Raw genomic sequence first — 21,128 nt, 5'->3', positions numbered from 1 at the left:
GGGAAGGTTTATTCTTTACAAATGTTATATTAAATACAAACGTTTATCATTATGGTAGTTTATATCATCTGTGTAATTATGTCATGCAAATTATACAATTGTACCAGTCATGTCATTTGCATAATTGCATCATTACAAATTAGTGTGAATTACCTCAGAAATTGAAGCTGTTCCTTACAAAGTCCACTCTACTGAGGTCTGTGAAATTAAGGTTTCCCTGAATAATGTTGCTTATTTTCTTGCTATTGCTGTAAACACGAACATTCTTCCTCATTTTTATCAGGGTTGACAATCCACTTTGAAGTTTTCAACTTTTAGAAACAGAGTGCATATGGACTTCCCCAGAGATTTTATTAGCAGAACTCAACTGTGTAAATTTAGAATGATAAAATATTTCAAAGCCACTTATGCCACAGTTCCTGGCACACATCCTGTTCCACTAAAGGGGTCCATTTTAACTGCAGCCGATAGACCAGGAATTTATTCTTTGTATTAAAGGCCTAGGAATTGTTCTTATTATTTGTGCTAGTCATTAAAAGCAATTAAAGTATGACGTACATGTGATTATTCAGATATAATCAGCTTCTGTTTCAGATTCTCCTCAGAGGTGTAACTTACTTGCATTACATTTGAGTGAACACCTCCTTATACGTTTATGGCAGTGTTGTCCAAACTTGGCCACTTTAAGGTGAGTGGACTTCAACTCCCAGAATTCCCCAGCCAGCATGGCTGGCTGGGGAATTCTGGGAGTTGAAGTCCACTCACCTTAAAGTGGCCAAGTTTGGACAACACTGGTTTATAGTGCTGTAGACTGTAGTTTCTCAATAAAGGACATTCCTGGAGCAGCTACTTAGGTTATGCAAAAGGATTTAGCTACATGTTTAGCCTTAAACAAATACTGTTGTTCCCTGACACCCCCAAAAAAGATTTTTTATTTTAAAAAGTTAATTAAAGCTAAGTAAGTAAATATGTTCCTAAGAATCATAGGTAGGTTTAATGGAGAGCAAAGAGTAATACTTGATAGCATAAAAAGGGATATTAGCTAATATAAAGGGGAAAAGTAGTTTCCAAATTAATTTTAAGTGAATATTGAGCAATCCAATCTAAGAAACTGCATCCATGAGGGGAAAAAATGTCTGTTACAGACCACCATAAGTCTAGTATTCTGGTCTACTTTCTTTCCACCAGTACATTCCTGTGACTTCCTCTATAATGCTTGTTACCTTGTTGGTAATCTAATTTGTTGTGTTCCTTCCCATTTTGTATTTTTGAGGCAGGGGGTTTCTCACTATATCACTTTGTAGAACGCTTACTGCAGCCATCCAAATCCCAGAGTTGATGGGGCAGGGAGCCAAGAGGGCACCAAGAGGAGTTTTCGTGGGCACTCTGTTAAGGACCCAACCCTAGCTTATATTGATGGTATAAATGTTTACACTTAACACATTATGCACTGTACTTTGTCAGATGTGGGATGAAATGAAAGTGAAAGGCTATACCCACATATATCTGTATTTAAGGTAGGGGTGAGCAAGTGAAACACTTTTTGAAGCCTTTGGAGTGGCTAAAAACTGACAGGATAATTGCTTCTTATTTTGAAATGTGGAACACATGAAAAAACTAATTTAAGCTATCATATAGGCATTTCATAGTTAAAAAGCAAACAAAATCTTCAGAGCAACCCCACCTGCCAAATCCTGTTCTAATCACACATTTGATGTGGTCCTTAGCCTCTTCGAAATGTTAGGTTTAGTTTTTGGTCCTGAAAGGTTGCCCACCCCTGCTTCAAGATACCACAAGACTATTGCTTGTTATAACCGATTAACACTACTAATCCATTAGATCTGGTCCTTGAGAATTCAATGAAGAACTCCCTTTATTGTCTGGGCAGTAAAGCAGTCTCAGTCCACAATCTGTCAGAATTATAGATCTGTGGCTGCACACCAAAGATTTGTTGCAACTTTGAGATGGCCTCTATGCAGGTCTTTAAAATCCCACCATAAACATTTCATGTTAAACAATGAAGATCATTATTTAAAAAGGTTGTCAACAATATTGTTTCAGTTAGCCCTCCTGACTCAAAAAGATGCAAGCCCCCCACTTTTTAATAAATGTTCCACAAACAACAAAATACGTAAGCAATAAGTTATAATATTTTTTATTCATGTTAGAATTTCTATCAGTGTTTGAACATTAATGTTTAGAGAGTTTGTACAAATTTTCATTTATGATTTAAAATTGAGAACCACACTACATCACAGAATGGTAAACCTAAAACAGTTCAGCATGAAGTATAATATCCGCACTCTCTTTAATACTGTTGACCTTGATTTTGTTTGTAAATGGAATATCATGAAAAGTGTGCATTGTATTTTATGTCTCAGCAATGTTCCAAAACATAATGGTATCATTATCACATATAAACTCTTTTAAAAATATAATTCTGTCAAAAGAATTGAGGACTACTATGTACACTACAAAAATAAATTTTCATATAAATAAATTATATGGCATACTTTTATCTTTGTAACTGAAATACAAACCCATTCCTGCTAAAAACAGGCAATGAGACCCAGTCTGAATATTTTTTTCCTTTCAACTTCTCACTCTAAAAAAAACTACAAAATGAGTTCTTAATGTAAAATGTTATATACTCTCTTCCTATTTAACATTAGTAAGCATTCTATACAAATAAAATTTTTTAAAAAAGTAAAAACATAGCTGTAATAGTGTTTCCAATAGAAATAAAATCCCTGCATTTTGTTTATTATAAACTGGCATGACAAATACTGTAAGAAAACATTCTTATGATACAAAAATATAAATATCAACAATTTATCATTTAAAAATATAGAACAGCTGATCATTGAAATCTCCTTTTGCCAATGTGACAAGAAGAGAAAATGGTCTATACTATGCGCCAAGGAGCAGGCAATCCCACAAAAAGGCAAAACACTCTCTCTCTGACACACACATACACACACTGAGGAAGGTTAAGGTGAGGACTACTGAAAACCACAGATTCTTGTACTTGCTCACTTTCTCCCTTTTTCTTAAAAAATAATGGGAAGCAATTAAGCAACTATCATGACTTCTGAGGCACCAGTACCTGACAGAGAATATAGCTTACAATTGGCATCAACTTTTGCAGGATTGTTTTCATTCTTTCTCTTTTTAATAATCTAACTTTACCAAGATTTGAGTATTTAGATGCTTCTGGGGCAAAACAGACCTGCAGAATGCGATTTCCTGCCTTTCGTACCACTGAAACAATGAGATAACCACTTGCTCTTGACAAAGTTCACATTAGGCAGATGTACACAACCGCCTTACCTCAATTCATTAGTAATGTTGGAGCTGAAAGGGCCATACTGGTTAACACATTACAGTGACGGATATCTAGCAGGGAGAAATGAGAAGCTGTGGGCAAAAGCTGGCTCTGAGAGAGGCGTAAGTCTATTCAGTGACTAAATAGGGAGATAAATTGTTGAAATAATCACTGAAGGTCCACGCAATATGGGCCACCAGGGTTTGTCTGCATGACACTGCTTTTTACTAAAGCTAAGTCACGATGAATTTAGACATCACATTGGTTGATGCAAAAATGCTTAAATACATGTTTTTTCTAGACAGAGCTGCTCTTGGCCAATTTGGTAAAATCAATGGCTCCAGAACTTTTTATCAGATATCTGATGAATGCTAATGGATAAGCAGAAGTCTCAGGAAATTTAGCACGCATTGTGTAAAGGCATTAGTTTTCATTCAGTGGGGCATGTTCTGAAGAGTATTTGCTAAGCAAGAAACTGCTTTCAAATACTATCACAAATGTATTTCACCACTGTGCGTATAACCCTACTTTAACCCAAATCATATTCAGAAGATCTGTTTGCATGTTGAATTCCATCAGTGGTGCATGTGCTGTTGTTGTAAGGGCAGCTCATGCAGCACATGAAAGAAATGCAGGAATTCCTCTTTTTATAACGAGACCGGGAGCCAGCAGAGAAAATTAACCTCATATTTTTTCAGCCTCTGTTACTACTTCAAACTAAGATGCAAAGTCTTAACAAAGGTGGCAGGGAAGCCATACTGACTCTGTGCTTCTTGTATACTTACATAGGTCACAACAAATATTTTTCTCTGAAATGCAGAAAGGACATTTAAAACTGAAAATTTGAAGGACATTTAATTTAATGAAATAATAAAACATCCAATGCATTTTGGTGAAAACCTTCAAGTTCACATGTAGTTTTATATGCAATACATTGTGTGTGTTACTAATTTGTGTATCTTATGTCTTCCAGTATCATTTTAAGGCTTTGCCTTGCTTACTTGCTTTTCTTCCTATTTTACTGCACTTTCTTTTATAGTATATATATTTGTTAGTCTTTCACTCTGAGAAATGAGAGAGAGACATAAAAAAATGAGTGTTAAATGAATCATGTTATTTTCTGAAGTGCTATGCCTAATATGGCAACTTTTCATTATTAAACTTTTCATTATAGTTTCATTATTAAAAAACTGTTCATTATTTAAACATCTACATTATTAATACTTTAGATGTATTAAGACTATATTTCTCAACCTGGTGTCTTCCTGATTAAAAGATTATAGTACAACACACCACGGTTATCAGCTTGGAGAAGACAACATTAAAAGGAATGTTTTTCAGATCTGATAATCTGAATGGAAATGGTCTTTGACTAACTTGAAGGTTTCATAAAATGATGGGGACAGAGAATATTGACTATGTCAATTGTGTTACATGTTGCAGACTGCAGCCATGACCATCTGTGTAATAATGATCGAAGTGCAGTTCTAAAGCATGCCAAGCCCTTTAGCATTTAGCTTTCTTGTTCTGCTTTGTGTAGGTGGGACGATGCAGTGAGGATAAGAGGCCATTTTATTCTCACTGGAGATATAGCCACTGTACAGATCAGCAGAGGCAGTTTATGTAGTTTGCCTAAAGCAGTGTTGTCCAAACTTGGCCACTTTAAGATGAGTGGACTTCAACTCCCAGAATTCCCCAGCCAGCATGTTTGGACAACACTGGCCTAAAGCCAAATAGATGACATCAGAATGGCCAAGCCTAGAACCTACAAATGTTGGCTCCCAATCATTCCACTCCTAGGTTTAATATTTTTTGATGATGGCATTAACAATTGCTAAGCTCCATTGTTGTTGTTATTGACTGGTTGCAACCTTACATACATTTATGCAAAAATGAAAACTCGCACTAATTCCAATGGAACTGAAGCATCGTGCAAGTATCGGTAGGTTATTAAAGGCAAAAAGAATTATATAGCAGGTAATTTTCTGGCCAAATCTCTTGCACGTGAGCCATTAATTACAAATGAGAGTTATAGGTAAGTCACATACTTTCAGCACTACTGAAAACTCGCACTAATTCCAATGGAACTGAAGCATGTACAAGCATCGGTAGGTTATTAAAGGCAAAAAGAATTATATAGCAGGTAATTTTCTGGCCAAATCTCTTGCACGTGAGCCATTAATTACAAATGAGAATTATAGGTAAGTCACATACTTTCAGCACTACATTCATTTCAGCAGGGCATATGTTAGAAGTTCACAATAATCTGTTCTCCACAAAACAGTTACAGTACACAAACCACACAGCTATGCCTTCTTCAGTCATCATTGTTAAACACACTGCTCTTCATATCTGCTCATTAAGGAAAAAACAGAAAAGGAAAAATTATCACGCATAGCGTGTTTGAAAGTTAACAGAAGTATTTCATACTACCACAGGGCTGTGATATGGAAATTTTAAAATAGTTTAACACTCTCTCATACACACATATATATAAATGAACCTTTACACAAAAAATCCTAATACATTAGCAATATTTGCATAGAATTATACATGTAAATCATACAATATTTAAGCAGCAGCAACATATGCTGAAATTTATGACTAGATTAAGTTTAGTTGTGGCATAGAGATCAACGTACAGTAAGTACAGAGTACAAACAACAGTCCCCACTCTGTTAAACAGGAGTTAACACAACTCCAGATTATACTACTTTACACAGTTTCTCGTATATTACAGATGTGTACATCTTTTAAATATTTATAGAAATAATTAACAAAATATTACAATAGATTACAGTAAGGGGAAATATTTGTCCTGGTGCAGTACTGTCCTTTTCCATTTACTCAAAGCAGTTTCTCTTCAAGCATTTTTGGAAAGAGGAGGTCTCCCATCTTTGGCCTCTTCTTTGCTTCAGTTATTTCCCTGTACAAATAGAGACAAAAAAGGAGCCCCACTGTTCACTTAAAGTTCAGCAAAGATAAATAAATCATCTCAGCCTAAGCCATTCAACAAGACTGCAATTAAAAGCCATGAGACCTATGGGGTGTGTGCGTGCACCGCACACACACATTATATACAGTATATGACCTGGTTTTTTCTGAGTCTTTTAACATGGACATAGAAAGCTCCAAGAAAAGCAATTTAACCACTTCTATCATTTAGTTGTTCCATTATTAAAAGAATGTAGGTTTTTTTTCCACAGCAAGGCAAATTTTCCCATACTGTCATGCTATATTCCATATTGTTCCATCAGTGGCTCCAATGAACAACTGATTTAGGCTGCGCCTATACCTAACACTGAGCCAGGACTATATGCCTAAGGTCTCAAGCTCACAGATTTCCTCTCACTCCTCCAATGTTTCAGCATGGCATTAGAAGGGAAACAGAAAGCATTGGTTTGTTTCTCTTCTTGGAACTAATTTGTCAGCATGTTCAAACATATGCAAACTGGGTTAGCTAAATTAATCACCAGTAAAGGCAAGAAGCTTTTTTCTTCTTAATCCACAACCACCCAGGCTGCCATCAAGTGAACCCAGAAAACAGATATTGCTACAGACTAGAGCCCTTGAATTTGAGTCCAGACTCAAGCCCCTGTCAAGTATTTATTGAATTTATATAGCCGCCCATCTCACTTGCATGTTTCCCTGTACTTCAGAAATCCCTTAATACAATAAGGAACTGCTTAAAGCTACAGCAGGCTTGAATGCTAAGAGATGGTTAGAAAGTGCACTTAAAGCAATTATGCATGCCAGCAGATGGTGTGGGCAATGCTACCCAATGAGGATGGAAAGATTTACCTTAATCTGACCCCTCACCATGAGTTCTTTCTTCACATTCAACATCTTGCAGTTCTATGATTTCTACTTTAGAGTTCCTCCTCTCACACCGGACATTAAATGGCACGTGAGGATCCTCAAATTGTCCATGCTCGGTTTCATGGTGCCTCTCATAGGCTGGAAAGCTTCCTCCATGAGGACTGTGGCTATGCCCAGCAGGATGTACAGCTACAGTAACTGAAGCAGAGGCAGTCACAGTAGTGATAGGCTGGCAGCATGGTGGCACAGAAGAGCCTGTGGCAGTGAAGGCTGGATTTCTGATGTTCTGAGAACGAGCTCTCTGACCAGAGCAATCCCTATTACTAGGACAGGAATGCCCTTTGGCAAAAGTTTCAAAAGCATCTCTACGTGGCCGGTAAGGGGGTGGCTGAAGTCCTTCCCTTGGCTCTCTTTTGGATTTCTTGCTTTTATGCCATGTTTGTTGGATTCCAGGCTCTTGATTAGTTTGCAGCTTTGGGCTGGATGGATAATTGTTTGTTTCTGGTTGGATCACCTGAAAAAAAAGGCAGGAAAACCTTGAAACAATACTGTGAAACCAAAAGGCTACACCTGCTTCATGAAATAGCCTTTGTTGCACAATTAAATGTACTTTGCCAGAGCAAATCTGATAGTGTTACTTGGAAGCTTAGATGTGTTGTTGCTCTATAGCCCTTTTACTTCATAACCAGCAACAAAGACTCACCACAATAAAACAAGACAGAGTGCGTGCATTCACACAGTCACTTTCCACAACCTTATTCAGGTGTGTTCTCATTAATCCCTTTAACCACAGTTTCTCCTCTTGCAAGAAAGTAGAATGGAAACATTTTCTCATGCTGCTTCATAAACACTCTTGGTTTTTGGCAAGAGATACAGTTCAAGTAGACAATATTAATGAGATGGCACATATAACTGATAAAAACCTTGAATTTTTAGTGAAACACATTGAGTACAGCATCCCTTTAAATCAAACACATTTGATCAAAAAGTGTACCCTCTACTCAGGGGCATCTACAGGTGAGGTCAGCAATATCAAAATTCCTGGCGCAACCAGGCAATCAAACGTTTGCCCCTTTTTAATATAAGTTGTCCTCATGTAAACAGGACGGGCCTTCAATTGCCCAGTCATGCCTGCTATTTTGATGCTGTTGATTCCCCCATCACCACCATGGATGCCCCTGACTCTACTTCTTGTTGTTATGGCTCTAATTAGCTATTCTTCATGAAGCAGCACTGGAAGCGATGGAGAAGAAAAGAATCCCTTTTTATCTCCTAGGTTAGCTTGTCCAACAATAAATATGAATTGGACATGGTTTGGAAAAATACTTTGATAAATATTCATCACGTGTCAACTTATATCCAGCTAGAATTTCTTTCTTTTTTTTTGTTTTGTTCCTGTCTCCATACATTCAAGGGCTACTTAGTGCTGATGAAAGAGAACCTGGCAAAACCCAATTTCTTACTTAGAAATTATCTCAACAGAGCTATGCCAACCCATCTCCCTATTCAAATCTCTGTATCAGAAAAAATTATACAAATGAAATCTATCTACATTCATTTAGCACTGAACTGATTCCAACACTTCACTTTCTTTCATAACTGCAATTAATTTTTTAATAAATAGAATCAGAAATAAGGACAATTAAAGGACAAATAAAAGTAGACTTTGTTACCTCTTGTTGTGTTCTGGAGATGAGGTTATGCATACATGCCCTGACCATTAATCATCTCCCTCACTTACAAACAATTACTGTTTTCTGTATAATCATGGCCATGTGAAATTTCCAAACAGGCATTACCTAACTATAAGCCTTGTTCAAAGAGTTATAATTTAGTATTTTTAACTGTCATTGTTTTCTATTTTAATCTACTATAAATATTATTTCCCCAAATGAATTGATTTGGGATTATTTTTAATAATAAGAATGTGGGATCAATGGTACAGTAAATTAGATACAAAAACGGGATTTCAGTTACTTACTGTGGATTTGGCGAATACTGGATTTTCAGTGGCTTCAACAATGACTTGATGGACTGGGGGTCCAGTTCTCTGGGAGTCCTCATACTGATGTAGTTCCTCACTGATTCCTGATACTGTTGTCTGAGAACTGTACTCAGAATCAGATGTATCTGAACCATTTTGACCATGAGCTGGTGGAACAGCAAACCGCACAATGCTTGGGGGAGGCTCAGAAGAAGGGGTAGGTAGTCTGCTCCTTCCATCAGCTGGAGAAACCTAAGGATAACATTTTAAAAACTCTTAGTAGATCTATGCCATTAAAAGCCTCAGGCAATTTCTCAAGCTTGGAGAAACACCTTACGATCATCCTTTTGAAGCACTACAGACAAATTGAGCCCAGTGTCATTTTCCACTTAATAATCCTTGATGAACAGTGCAACAGCATGAAATATGTCAAGATGTGACATATTGTTATTTAAATTGTGTTAGTGCACATGACACAGGGGTTGCTAATACAGACTAAAACATGCATCTGAAAAATACTCAAACTTCCACTGCTCCAAAATGCAACTGTCAAATTTTTGGTCAGAGATGGATGACTAGTGCTTACATTTCTATTTCAAATGGCTGGTTCCTGTCTTTAAAGTCCTAAATGTCTTAGGATCATGGTGCACAAAGGACTGCCTTCTCTCATATATAAATGCCCATACAGTATACTTAATTTAGCATTCATATTTTTTGTCATTTGAACAATGAGGAGACAGTCATGTACAACACAGCTTTTTAAAAAAAGTTAAGAAAGAAAGAGATTCTTCCACACTGGTCACTCACTTCTGTACACAATCCACATTCACTCAGATCCATTCTTTCTTGCCCTACCCTCTTCTTGTTTTACCACACAGAGTTCTTATGTACTTCATTCCCATTGCATTCAACTTCCTTTTATAATTCTCTTGACACATACCACACTTACTTCTGTATAACAAAATGGACAGAAACAATTGCTTATACACAGTGGGTTTTTTTTTTCTTTTGATAAGCATTCATTCCTCATTACATCACAGACCTGCACCCTTTCTATCAGCATTTGGACCTCTTAAAACATCTTCCATTTCCTATCTTTAGTAAACATTCTATCAAGGGACACAAATTATTCTGTTTGCTCAAATCCTTTGCCATTTCTGTATAACTTTCTGTCATTCACTCCATTTGCCCAATTAACACAATTACCTTAGTCTTTGATACATCAGTGTTTAAATTTCTACTTCTTGTTGCATCATACAATCTAACAATCACTACAGATCATTCATGTTCTCAGCCAATAATATGGCATATACAGTCATGTTTCTAACCAACATACTTCTGAATTCACGATAATAATTCCTTATACATTTATCCATAAATGTATTTATAAATGTATTTACCCATACATCCACAATCAACCAAGTAAACATCACATATCCTTGGTTTACTCCCTGATCTGAACTGAACCATTCACTAAGCATTCTATTTCTTTTTACATGTGTTTTTCTTCCATCATTGGTTGCCTTCAGCAACTAATCTTCAATTCTATATTCTTGCAAAATACTTCAAGCCAATAAACTTTATGTATACCAACGTACAATAAGCTTTCTTTCTCACACTGACAAACTGTTCAGTAACTTGCTGAAGAGCAAAATTCTGGTTGGCATACCTGCTGCTCAACATAAAGCTGCACTGCACTTCCCAAAATTCATTGTCACCTCTCATACCCTTTCAACCAGAACTCAGCCAAGCAACTTTCAAGGCACACTTACTAATCTGATCCCACTATAATTTTTGTATTTACTTTTGCTACCCTTCTTTTCTGTAATGAACCACATCATCAAGAAGATTTCACACACGTACACCTCTTCGTAGTAACTATTCCTTGGCCTCTTGGATTACAGTCCTATGCAGCTTTTTTTTATCTACATAGTATACAGTATCTTTCTCTCATCCTCATATTTTGTAGCAATTATTCTCTTATATGCATTTTTTCTCATCTATTTCTTCATTCTCCCAAACACCTTTTTCATACCTCCCATTAGTGTTACTCCACACACTTCTGTGATATTCACAGCATAATTATTTTCACTGAAGCATCTTCCACATCATCTGTCCTTACATTCACCTTCCATTAATTCAACTGGAAGATCAACTGATATATCTTCTAATATTTTGTTCATACAGGACTTGTTCTCTCTCTTCCTGCAATTTTTCTATATTCACTCTTGTTTCCCTTCTTTCCTTTTCTCCCATGTCCAAAAAGTTTCTACCTCACCTTTATATCATTCACTAATTTTTGCAGTCTGTCAATATACTGCATGTACCTCCTAGCTGGTAGGATACCAACAGTATGCTGACTTGGAAGGTAGTCAGCAGTTTAGGATCCTAAGTTAATAGTTTAGTATGTTTGGGGTAAAACTGGCTATTGATTGCACTTGTGGCATTCTGGTCAAAATTTGCCAGAACTGACCCAAACTGTCCTTACCTTTAGTAGGGGATGATGCACTATGTAAAAAGCTTCAACTGACAAACCATAATAGGCAGTGAAAGTAAGTATGTCTGGGTCCATCTGGCATGTGGAAGATTGTGTCTTGAAAGGTAAAAGGAGTAAAGGAGGGAAAGGAAAGAAAGAGATGGAAAGGAAGGAAGGAAGTAGGTTGTGGTCTGTGAAACAAAGAAAAGGGGGGCATAATAAATCTGAATGAAGGACGTCTTATCTTTTAGAGTGGAGTTGATGAATACATGTATGACAGTGAAAGTGTAGGTTCAGTTATGATAAAAGGGTTAAAATATATGTCGAAATGTATGAATTGCTACCATGTAGATGATTGTGGATGTGTATGAAAAAAGGAATTCATAGATTGGGGATCTTCATCGTAACATTCCAATGAATGGTAATAATGAGACAACTGAAGACAAATTGTGGGGACATTCTGAATATTCTGAAAGAATGTGATTTGAGAGAAAAAGTTGTTCTGCTAGTGTCACAAATGGATGAATGGGAATGAGACAAAACAGTACCAAAATGGTTATTAGAAGATGTAAAAATGATGATTAGAATTATTAGAATTAGAATGATGATTGTTCCATGAGTACCTGCTTTTTAAAAAGTCTGTTGTTTCAAATACTTGGTTTACGTATACAATTTGTGCTTAGAAGAATGCTATCTGAAATATCTTCTCTATGAAAATTGTATGCAGTACATTATTTTCCAAGCAAGGATGCTGGTATTCCAACAGCTGTCCCCTAGGCCTGCAACCAACCAAACTTTAATGTCACCATCTATGCTTCTCCTGCCTTCTGCCCCCCCGCCAAAAAAAAAAAAATTCAGGATAAAGGAAAAGAAGTGAAGATGGCAGCAACAGAGGTACCTAAGAGGTAGCTCCAAATATTGGAATGAAGTCAATCCTGCTTAACAGCAATAATTGGGGGCATTAGCTATGATGTACAAAGGACTTCTCTTCTATAAAACATAATGGTTGGTGTACACCTGAGGATTTCACACTACATAACTGGAGCATTTTCTGATCCCTGAAGGAACTCCACAGCAGTTCCCAATGAAAACATACAATAATAGAGGTATTTTTATGCTTTGAGAAATTTTGTATTATCTGCCCCCCCCCCGCAAACTTTCCAGTGTTCTGTTTTGGAAAATAAGCACACAAATGGGAAGATAAGAATAGCTGGCCTATAAAATAACTCTTTTGATATCCAATAACAAGTTGTCAACCAAAGTTCTACTTCAAAAACTACTTTTCTACATCAAAGAACTTAGATCTGTAAAATCAAGATTTGGATTCTGAATTATGTATCAAAGTGCCAAAGAAACATAATTTAGAACAGTACAAACATAAAATACGTATCATTATAATAGAACCTGGGGGGTAGGTCAATTTCTAAGGAGTATAATACTGACCTCAGGATATGGTCCAAATAAGGAAAGGAGAACAGGAAGCAGCACCAATCCATTCAAAGCACCTAAGATTGTTAAAATTGCCAAAACAGCAAAGAAATACCTGAAATATTTTAAGATATAAAAAGTTAGAATCAGAAAGTGTGTTCAATACTAAACACAGAAAACAATATAGGCAATATACTTTCATTAAATATTCAAGCAAGCATGCCAATATAACATTCTTTTTTTTTTCTATTTAATGAATAAACTCAGCATGCAATTTTGTTTTTTGTTTTTTGTTTTTTTACCTTTTGGATTAGAGAGTCTACATTCCACAACCAAAGTGTTAGTTCAAAAAAGGAAAGAAAAAAAAAGTTTGTTAATTTGCCAGAATCTTGCAGCATGTAATGTTATTTATGAACGTGTTACACAAACACAAAAATATGGAATGCAAACTGAATGACTGAACGGATTGAAAGCACAAATACAATGAAAGGGGCCCCCCATTAGCGAAAATCCAGCAGAAGCAAACAAATGAAGTGAAGGGTGTAGAATTTAAACAATTTAGCCTAGAAGGAGAAAGAAGTCCACTTCTCCCAGCAACTAATCCAGTGTGAAATGCTCCTGCATCTAACAGCAGAATCTCTAATTAAATCTCTAGTGTATCAGGTAAGGCTTTCCCTTGCCATTCATTAATCATAACTTTCCCCCTTGAATTCTGTGAGCTCCACTTTTACCAAATAGCTCAAATTGCAACCTTTTTAAACACAGGAACCCGCTTTTGCAAAGAAAATGCAAGCCATTCTGTGGTAAGCCAGAGCATTGTATTGCATAAGAGCCCTCTACAATAGCCAAGCTGCATTGCAGGCTAATCTTTTGTTGAACAATTTAGCATCTCTGAACGCTCTTGTTTTGTGTCACCCAATTCGAACATAAAGGCTGAAGGACTATGGAAGAAGAGAAGAGTGCACAAGTGCTTGTCCTTTCCCACCATTGAGGGCTAAGGTCTGGTATCCTTCATGAATAACATGGTAAACCTGCCAGCCAAGAGGAAAGCCGGACTAGAAAATATCCAGCATGGGGGAAAGTAGGGATGGGATAGGGAGGGAGGGAGGGAGAGAGAGAGCAGGGAGAGACAGGCTAAACTCAAAGATGCATTTTATAACTAATGGTCCAGATCTTAGGCAACAGTTTGAAGGTGAAAGGGGCAGAAGGGGGAGATAGGGGCAACCCTTTTGCCAATGGTTCTGCTCACTATGCGGTTTAAACAAGAAAAAGCTACAGCTATCATCTGTTATGGTGGGATTACATCTGGAAATTTCTGGTCTGCATTAGTGGAAAAGGGAGGGGGAAATAAGCAACTAATTTCCTACACTAATGTAAACGAACATGGCTTCATACTAGAAAACACCATCAACAAGGGTTCCTGGAGTCAATTGCATCTCATCAGTCTAACTCTAGGATAAACAGGCTGATTACAGATCTGACCACTGAGCGTATAAAACTTCTACCCAGATGTGCTGTTGAGTTTAAAATCTACTCCTTGCCAGAAGATTGCAGCCTTTCTCAGCTCTTGAAACAATGCCCAAGCTTTGCTTATTTACTTTCAATCCATCTTCAAGAGAAAGAGAGAAAAGACAAACTAAGCCCAGATTGTGCTAGAAAATGAGAAAGCTAAGCTCAGTTTTAAGGCACTAAAAATATTTCCAGCTTGCAAGGGTAGGGACCTAAGGGGCAGTAGTTACAATCTACATAACACTAGCACCATGCAGTGTTCTATTCTCACAATAAAATGTGAACAGAAGCCCCACTGGGACAAATGAAGATTGCACATCACTAGTCATTTCTTGCCTGAAGTAAAGAATAAGATGGCAATACCCCTCCCTGTCTTCTATGAACAGAAGCTTTAGACAGGTGATTAATATTTACTCCAGCAGGTAAGATGGAAAAGCATCTCTTACAGCAATCAAGGAAGCAGACTAGCAACTGGGAGGCAGGCAGGGAAAGGCAAGCTGCGTGGTACAGTCCAACTGCTCTCCAACATCTTCCCACCACTTACTATTCTGCCCTGCTATCCTCTTCTACCCAGTATATATCACCCACTTAACAATCTGTGCTTATCTATGTGTGGTTGCAATCCTGTAAACACAGCTAAGGCTCAGAGTTGCCCAAATGCTGAGGCTGAGTACCCAATGCCTAATTACTTCATGCTGAAATTGTATCTGGAAAACCTTATGTAAACACTGAGGAGAGAAGTGATGCAGGAATGTATTGAGGAACCAAACAAGGGGAGGGGGTAAGAGGGAAACTGAAGGGAAGCTAGGTGTAAACTAGCTTGTAGTTTGGAGATACAAGAGGGGTATGATTTCAAAAGTTTTGAGAGATTAAAGTTTCTGTGGTGTTCTTTTGTTTTGATTTTTACACTGATTATGTTTAGCAATCTTATGCTAACAAAGGGTTGTTCTCATAATATCCATTTACCTTATTCTTTATTTTGATTTGTTTGCAATGCTATGCCTAGAAGTTGGTGTTGCTTTTCTGCTGAAAAACTCTGCAGAAATAGTTAGGAGGCAGACAGGATCCATTTCCAGCATCCCTCCCAAGAGTTCTCCTAAAGCAAGAATTAGTTGGATTCTTTTTATCTGAGAAATTAATATCCTTAATTAAATCCACCAGCTCCCTTTAGGTTCCAACAGAAAGGCCAATAGACAGCTTTATGGATTTTACAGGACATCCTGTAGCCCTGCTGACTTACAATCATTTCTAGATTTTTTTTTTCTTTTTTGGTCATGAAAACTTTTCCATAACCTTCAGTTAGGAAAAAGAAGAAGGGGGAGAGAAGGTTCCAGGGTGCTTATAGTTTTATAGGCTTTTCCACTCAAAATTATTCTCTATATAAATTGTTTTAAACAGTGTTTTGGTGAAAGGTCATCTCTAGTTAACCACTGGCAATACCTAGTCTTTGAAACTAACTTAATATTGTTATTAAACAAAAGTCTTGGCTGTCAAAGAGCCTTTCTGAGCTTTTCTCAGTGCCTTCAATGGAAAAAGTCATTAAAGTAACTAGTAGCACAGTAAAAGTGGAGCCACAAGATAAGCAGGCATGTTACATTATTACAACAGCAGGTAAGCAGAAAGGTCAAACTTTCTAAAACAGAAATAGGCAATAGTACTTCCACCAAAAAAAATAAATAAATCAGGAATTTTGATAACCCACACCCATTAGGGGGCTGCATCTCTCTCTCTCCCTTTCTTTGTGTGTGTATCCCTTAATCCAGTTCAATATTACAAACCCAAACCCATATTGAGACCTCCCAAAGCTTGCTGGGAAAAAAGGGAGCAAATAATCATTGGCCCTCCTTGTTTAGAAATACAGAAACAAGAGAAACCTGTTTCCCCCCTTAAACAAGATAGGAAGACAAAAGAGCGATCAACAGTCACAAAGCAAGTTGTGCTAACAGCGTCATCTAAAATCCATAGTTGGACAATGTCTTTATTATAATAAACCAAAATCATACAAAAAGTGGGGCAGGCAATTCTGCTGAACTCTTTATCAGGCAAGATGTTATAAAACAAAACAAAGTATAGGGAAGAAAAAAGTGTACTGTACACTTTATGGCTAATTGTTGCGCTTTTTGCTTCTTCTTTCCCCCTTGCTTTTTATATCACCTTGCTTGAAGAAGAGTTCTGGAGAACTTGAAAGTTTGCACAATCTTTTGTGTCCAGCCATGTAGTTTGGATTTTATTTCATGGACGGATGTGGATATAATTGCTTTTCAGTGGTGTAACACAGTCATGCAATCCAACAGAATATTGCTTCTCTTATCCAGATTTCTTACTATTCAATCATAGGCACATTAGAGTAATCAAATAAATGAGGTTCTACTGCATTCATTTTGTTCTCCTAAAGCAAAAGGAAAAGAGGAAAAGAGGCAAGCTCTACCTGACAATAAAGTCAAATTCAGATCCTGCAAGCATTAATACACCAAGTAGTGTAGACACAGCTCCATCCAACACAGGTGCAAACATGTGCTCTAATGCAAGGACAGTCCTACGATTTTTGTCTCCTATTGCTGTTAGAAATGCCTAGAAAAAAAAGTATATTAATCAGTATGCACAGTTTAAGGATATTCGACTTTCCTCACAGAAGAACAACATTGTACAAAACCTAGCAGTTAATTAATTGAGGAAGAGAAGTTTTGTAACCTGTCAGAAAATGTAATTTGTAAATTAAGGAGCATTATAATTCATCCCCAACCAGAAATCATGGAGGCCCTTATCCCAATGTCAGATATTTAAAAGCTAGCTATAGTTACTCATTTATTCATTTGGGGGATTGCTTCCAGTGGGAAGATAATTGTTAATATATACTTACAGGGATTACAACACATTTCTAGAGATTCAAAATGCTTTGAAGATGGTCTTTATAATTATTCTAAAAAATTAAATGTCCCAACTGCATACAAAATAGTTTGACCAAACACTGCACATTACATCTATAAATTATACTGATGCTCTTTCTTCCTCTTTTGTGTTTTATTAAATTTTCATACATTTCATCTAACAAAGGGAACTAGAGTATCATTGATGCTGTATACTTTTCTGCCTAAAATTTAACAAGTTTTGTCTTTCTTCCATTTAAAACTCGGTGATGATCATCATCAACTTTGACTTTCCCTTGCTTTTTCTCATTAATATTTATGCAGGAGCTGCTCTCACCCCTATATTCTTAAAATATGTAGCCGTACTCCCTTAACTGAAGTTTTTCACCATACCATCTGGAGTTGGAGAAGCTGTTATATTACAGATTGTTATACAGCAATATAATATAGCAAAACATTCCAGCCCTCCAGATAAGACGACATCTTTCTGATGTTACACTGTAGTACAGAGCACTTATATGTAATGTTTTGGATTTCAACTTCCCTCGACCTCAGCAAGCGCGGACAATGACAAGTCCACGTGGGAGTTGTAGTTCAGAACATCTGGACAGCATTGAATTCTCACTGAAAATATGTACATTGTCGTTGGGCTCATAGAAAAATTAAAGAGACAGAACTTGGGAGTTGTATATGCAGATAATGAATGTATCAATAGTCAGAGCATTATAAGTTTCACTGAGTTACAAAAGCATGCAATGTAAGTCTTGGCACATAGTAAAATGAACACATGTGGGATGTGCAAAAAACAGGAGAGAGTTGATATGAATGAAATATTCATTTGTATGAATTTCTTTTCAGTACTACATATAGGAATTTATTGGTAGCTAAACACTGAATATTTCATATTCTGTATAACTTCTTTATGTTCAGCAGTTTTAGACACGCAGCAGGTAGCTGTGTTTTGAAATATCCTCACTCTATTATGTAGTTTCCCTATTAGCCTGCTGGTGAAGTTTTTCATTTCCAGTTGTGACTCAAGAAAAATGGTTTTAAAATATGTGTTCAATTTTAAGTAAAGCTCCATCATGATTTTAGAAAGTTGACATCCAAGTGCTATATTAGTATGCATTTTTAATTTAAAAAGGGGGGTAGAAGGGAGGTGGCTGAAACATTAATTTAAGGCTACCAAACTGGGTTACAAAAATCTGATAGCAGCAGAGTTAGGATTTTCTGTACCTTTTTTTTTTTTTTCTTGCAATCAAGTGGTCATTCTCAGTTCTGCAATCTAAGTTTAAAAAATATACAAAAATAAAGAAAAAAACAGAAAAAAAAACACTATAAAAAATCTGGTAGCTTTACTCTAATTCCTACATGACAGCTGCCTGAAGTACTTTGGTAGCAAATGACTATAGGCATGGAGATAAAAGGCCAAAATAGATGAGATGTAAAGTAATCACCTTGAGGCATGTCACCTTTTTAAAAAATAGCACCTGGTGTGTGTGAGAGAGAGAGATAGAGTGACAGATAGAAATGTGTCTATGTGTGTGTGCGCGTGCATGCGTGCAAAATCTGCAATGCATGGGAGAAGATGTTTAACTTGTTACTTCTTCAGCTGTAATTCTAACAGCAACAAAAAAAATCTGCAATTAGTATTATTTAAAACACCCTCCTGTAGGTGCCAAGAAGATAGTGAAATTTACAAAAGAAAATAGCTGAAATTTCAGCACTAGAATAGCTTATTTTCATCACTCAAATGGCACAGATGGGCAGAAATAGCACTTAGAAAATTATGTTTCCACATGCACTAAAATGAGTATATAGAACCACATGCTTAGGGCAATAGGCATCATAGATTATGCTATTAAATTACTCCTAATTTAAAGCCTTGGTATCTGCCCTGCACCAGTGGAAATATAAATATGTGAGAATCTGTGCAAGCATGTAAAAGCACATACGCTCCACAGTAGAAGTCGCTCATCCCATTAAATAAAAAAATCTTTTATTTAATTTTTTAAAAAATCTTCAGCAATATGGGGTAATAATAATAGGCAAACCAAACTGATTACAATACAGTACATTACAGTAATTTAAATGCCTGAGATAAGGTATATGAATTTTAATTTTAATTTATTTATTTATGTCACACTTATATAGCCACCCATCTCCCACAAAGCAACTCTGAGTAGTGTACACTTAAATAAAATAAAAAATGGATAAAAACAATCATTGTAAAAAGATAAAAAGTGATTATTAAAATGAAAACATTATTAAAAATTTTAAAAATTTTAAATGTTAAAATATACAAACCCCACAGAGAGAGCAGAATATCGGTTACAGTGGAGCCATCTAAGAATGTCTCCAGTTCCCAAAGACCCCCAGGCCTGATGACACAACCAGGTCTTGAGGGACTTCCTAAATGACAGCAGGGAAAGGGCAAGCCTCCCTGCAGGGAGAAGAATGTTCCACGAGGAGGGAGCCACGGCAGAGAAGGCCTGCCTCCTGGGGCCCACCAAACGCAAGTCCCTGGCCAATGGAACCCATAGCATACCTTTCCTGCCAGATCTAATAGGACAGGCTGATGTAATTAGGGAGAGGCGGTTCCTCAGATAACCTGGCTCCATGCCATGAAGGGCTTTAAAGGTCAAAAACAGCACTTTGAATTGGACCTGGAAGCAAACTGGCAGCCAATGAAACTCATGAAGCTCTTCTAGGAGCACACATAACTATTGCGCTGCTGCATTCTGTACCAGTTGAACCTTCCAGATACTCTTCAAGGGCAGCCCCATGGCACATTACAGTAGTCCAATCTGGAGGTGACTAGGGCATGAGTGACTGTGAGCAGAGCCTCCCGATCCAGGAAAGGGCACAATTGGCACACAACACAAAGCTTTGCAAAGGCCCTCCTAGCCACAACGGCCACTTGTTCTTCAAGCAGGAGTCACGAGTCTAGGAGGGCCTGCAGATTGCGCACTGGGTCTGTCTGGGGCAGTGTCCCCCCATCCAGCACCAAAGATGGTATAGTCCCAGAACTGGCAGGACCCCAAACCCAAAGCCACTCAGTCTTGCCAGAGTTCAGTTGAAGCCTGTTGTTCTCCATCCAGACCCTCACAGTCTCCAGGCACCGGGTCCACAGCAATTTGGAAAAATATTGAGTATATAGGTAGATTGACCCTTGATAACTTCTCAAAAAAACCAAGAAAAAGTGCATATATTTAAGCATGCATGTGACATACTATTATATTTTCTAGTTTCTATGCATTAACTAAGAAATATGTAAACATTTTAACATTCTACTATTACAAGTACAGTATTTGCAATTTACTCATATGCTCGTTTTGTGGCACACAAATTTGTACTTGGTTTCAGAAAGCCTGCACAAAACTATTTTTTCTCCTGCACATGGCACATCAGAAATTAGAAGGAACACTGTCACCTACCAAAGCAATATGAACCGTGAATTCCACTCCAATTCCAACAGATGCGATCAGGATGACAACAGGTACCGCACTTAGCTTTATTCCAATTAGACCCATCATGCCAAAGAGTTCCACTGTCATAAGAGCCAGTACAACCACCTAAAAGGTTTCAGATGGTGGTTAACAATTTATCATCTTGCAGAAACAAAAGGGTTAACTGAAAGCATAATAACTTCCTTATTTTTAAAAAAATCTTAAGTTATTGAATAAAGTGTCTGTATCCTTAGAAATGCCATGTTAATCA

At 37.0% G+C, this 21,128-nt stretch overlaps 1 protein-coding gene across 1 annotated transcript in view; it reads right to left on the bottom strand.

The window, feature by feature from the left end:
- Window positions 1-1,412: 1,412 nt before the first annotated feature.
- The window catches only part of PTCH1 (patched 1), a 92,176-nt gene continuing 72,460 nt past the window's right edge, over window positions 1,413-21,128 (bottom strand). Inside the window, exons 19-24 of the mRNA XM_088129946.1 lie at window positions 20,846-20,983; window positions 16,970-17,112; window positions 13,048-13,147; window positions 9,126-9,380; window positions 7,127-7,658; window positions 1,413-6,251 (exon numbers count right to left, since the gene is read on the bottom strand). Coding sequence (XP_087986072.1) covers window positions 7,128-7,658; window positions 9,126-9,380; window positions 13,048-13,147; window positions 16,970-17,112; window positions 20,846-20,983 — 1,167 coding nt within the window. The 3' untranslated portion in view covers window positions 1,413-6,251; window position 7,127. The remainder of the gene's footprint in view (window positions 6,252-7,126; window positions 7,659-9,125; window positions 9,381-13,047; window positions 13,148-16,969; window positions 17,113-20,845; window positions 20,984-21,128) is intronic.

This window comes from Python bivittatus, unplaced genomic scaffold (genome assembly GCF_059951505.1).
Source record: "Python bivittatus isolate LINGU-HERP-01145 unplaced genomic scaffold, Pbiv_v1 ctg000850_np1212, whole genome shotgun sequence".
Classification (NCBI taxonomy): domain Eukaryota; kingdom Metazoa; phylum Chordata; class Lepidosauria; order Squamata; family Pythonidae; genus Python; species Python bivittatus.
This window is presented reverse-complemented; position numbering and strand designations above follow the sequence as displayed.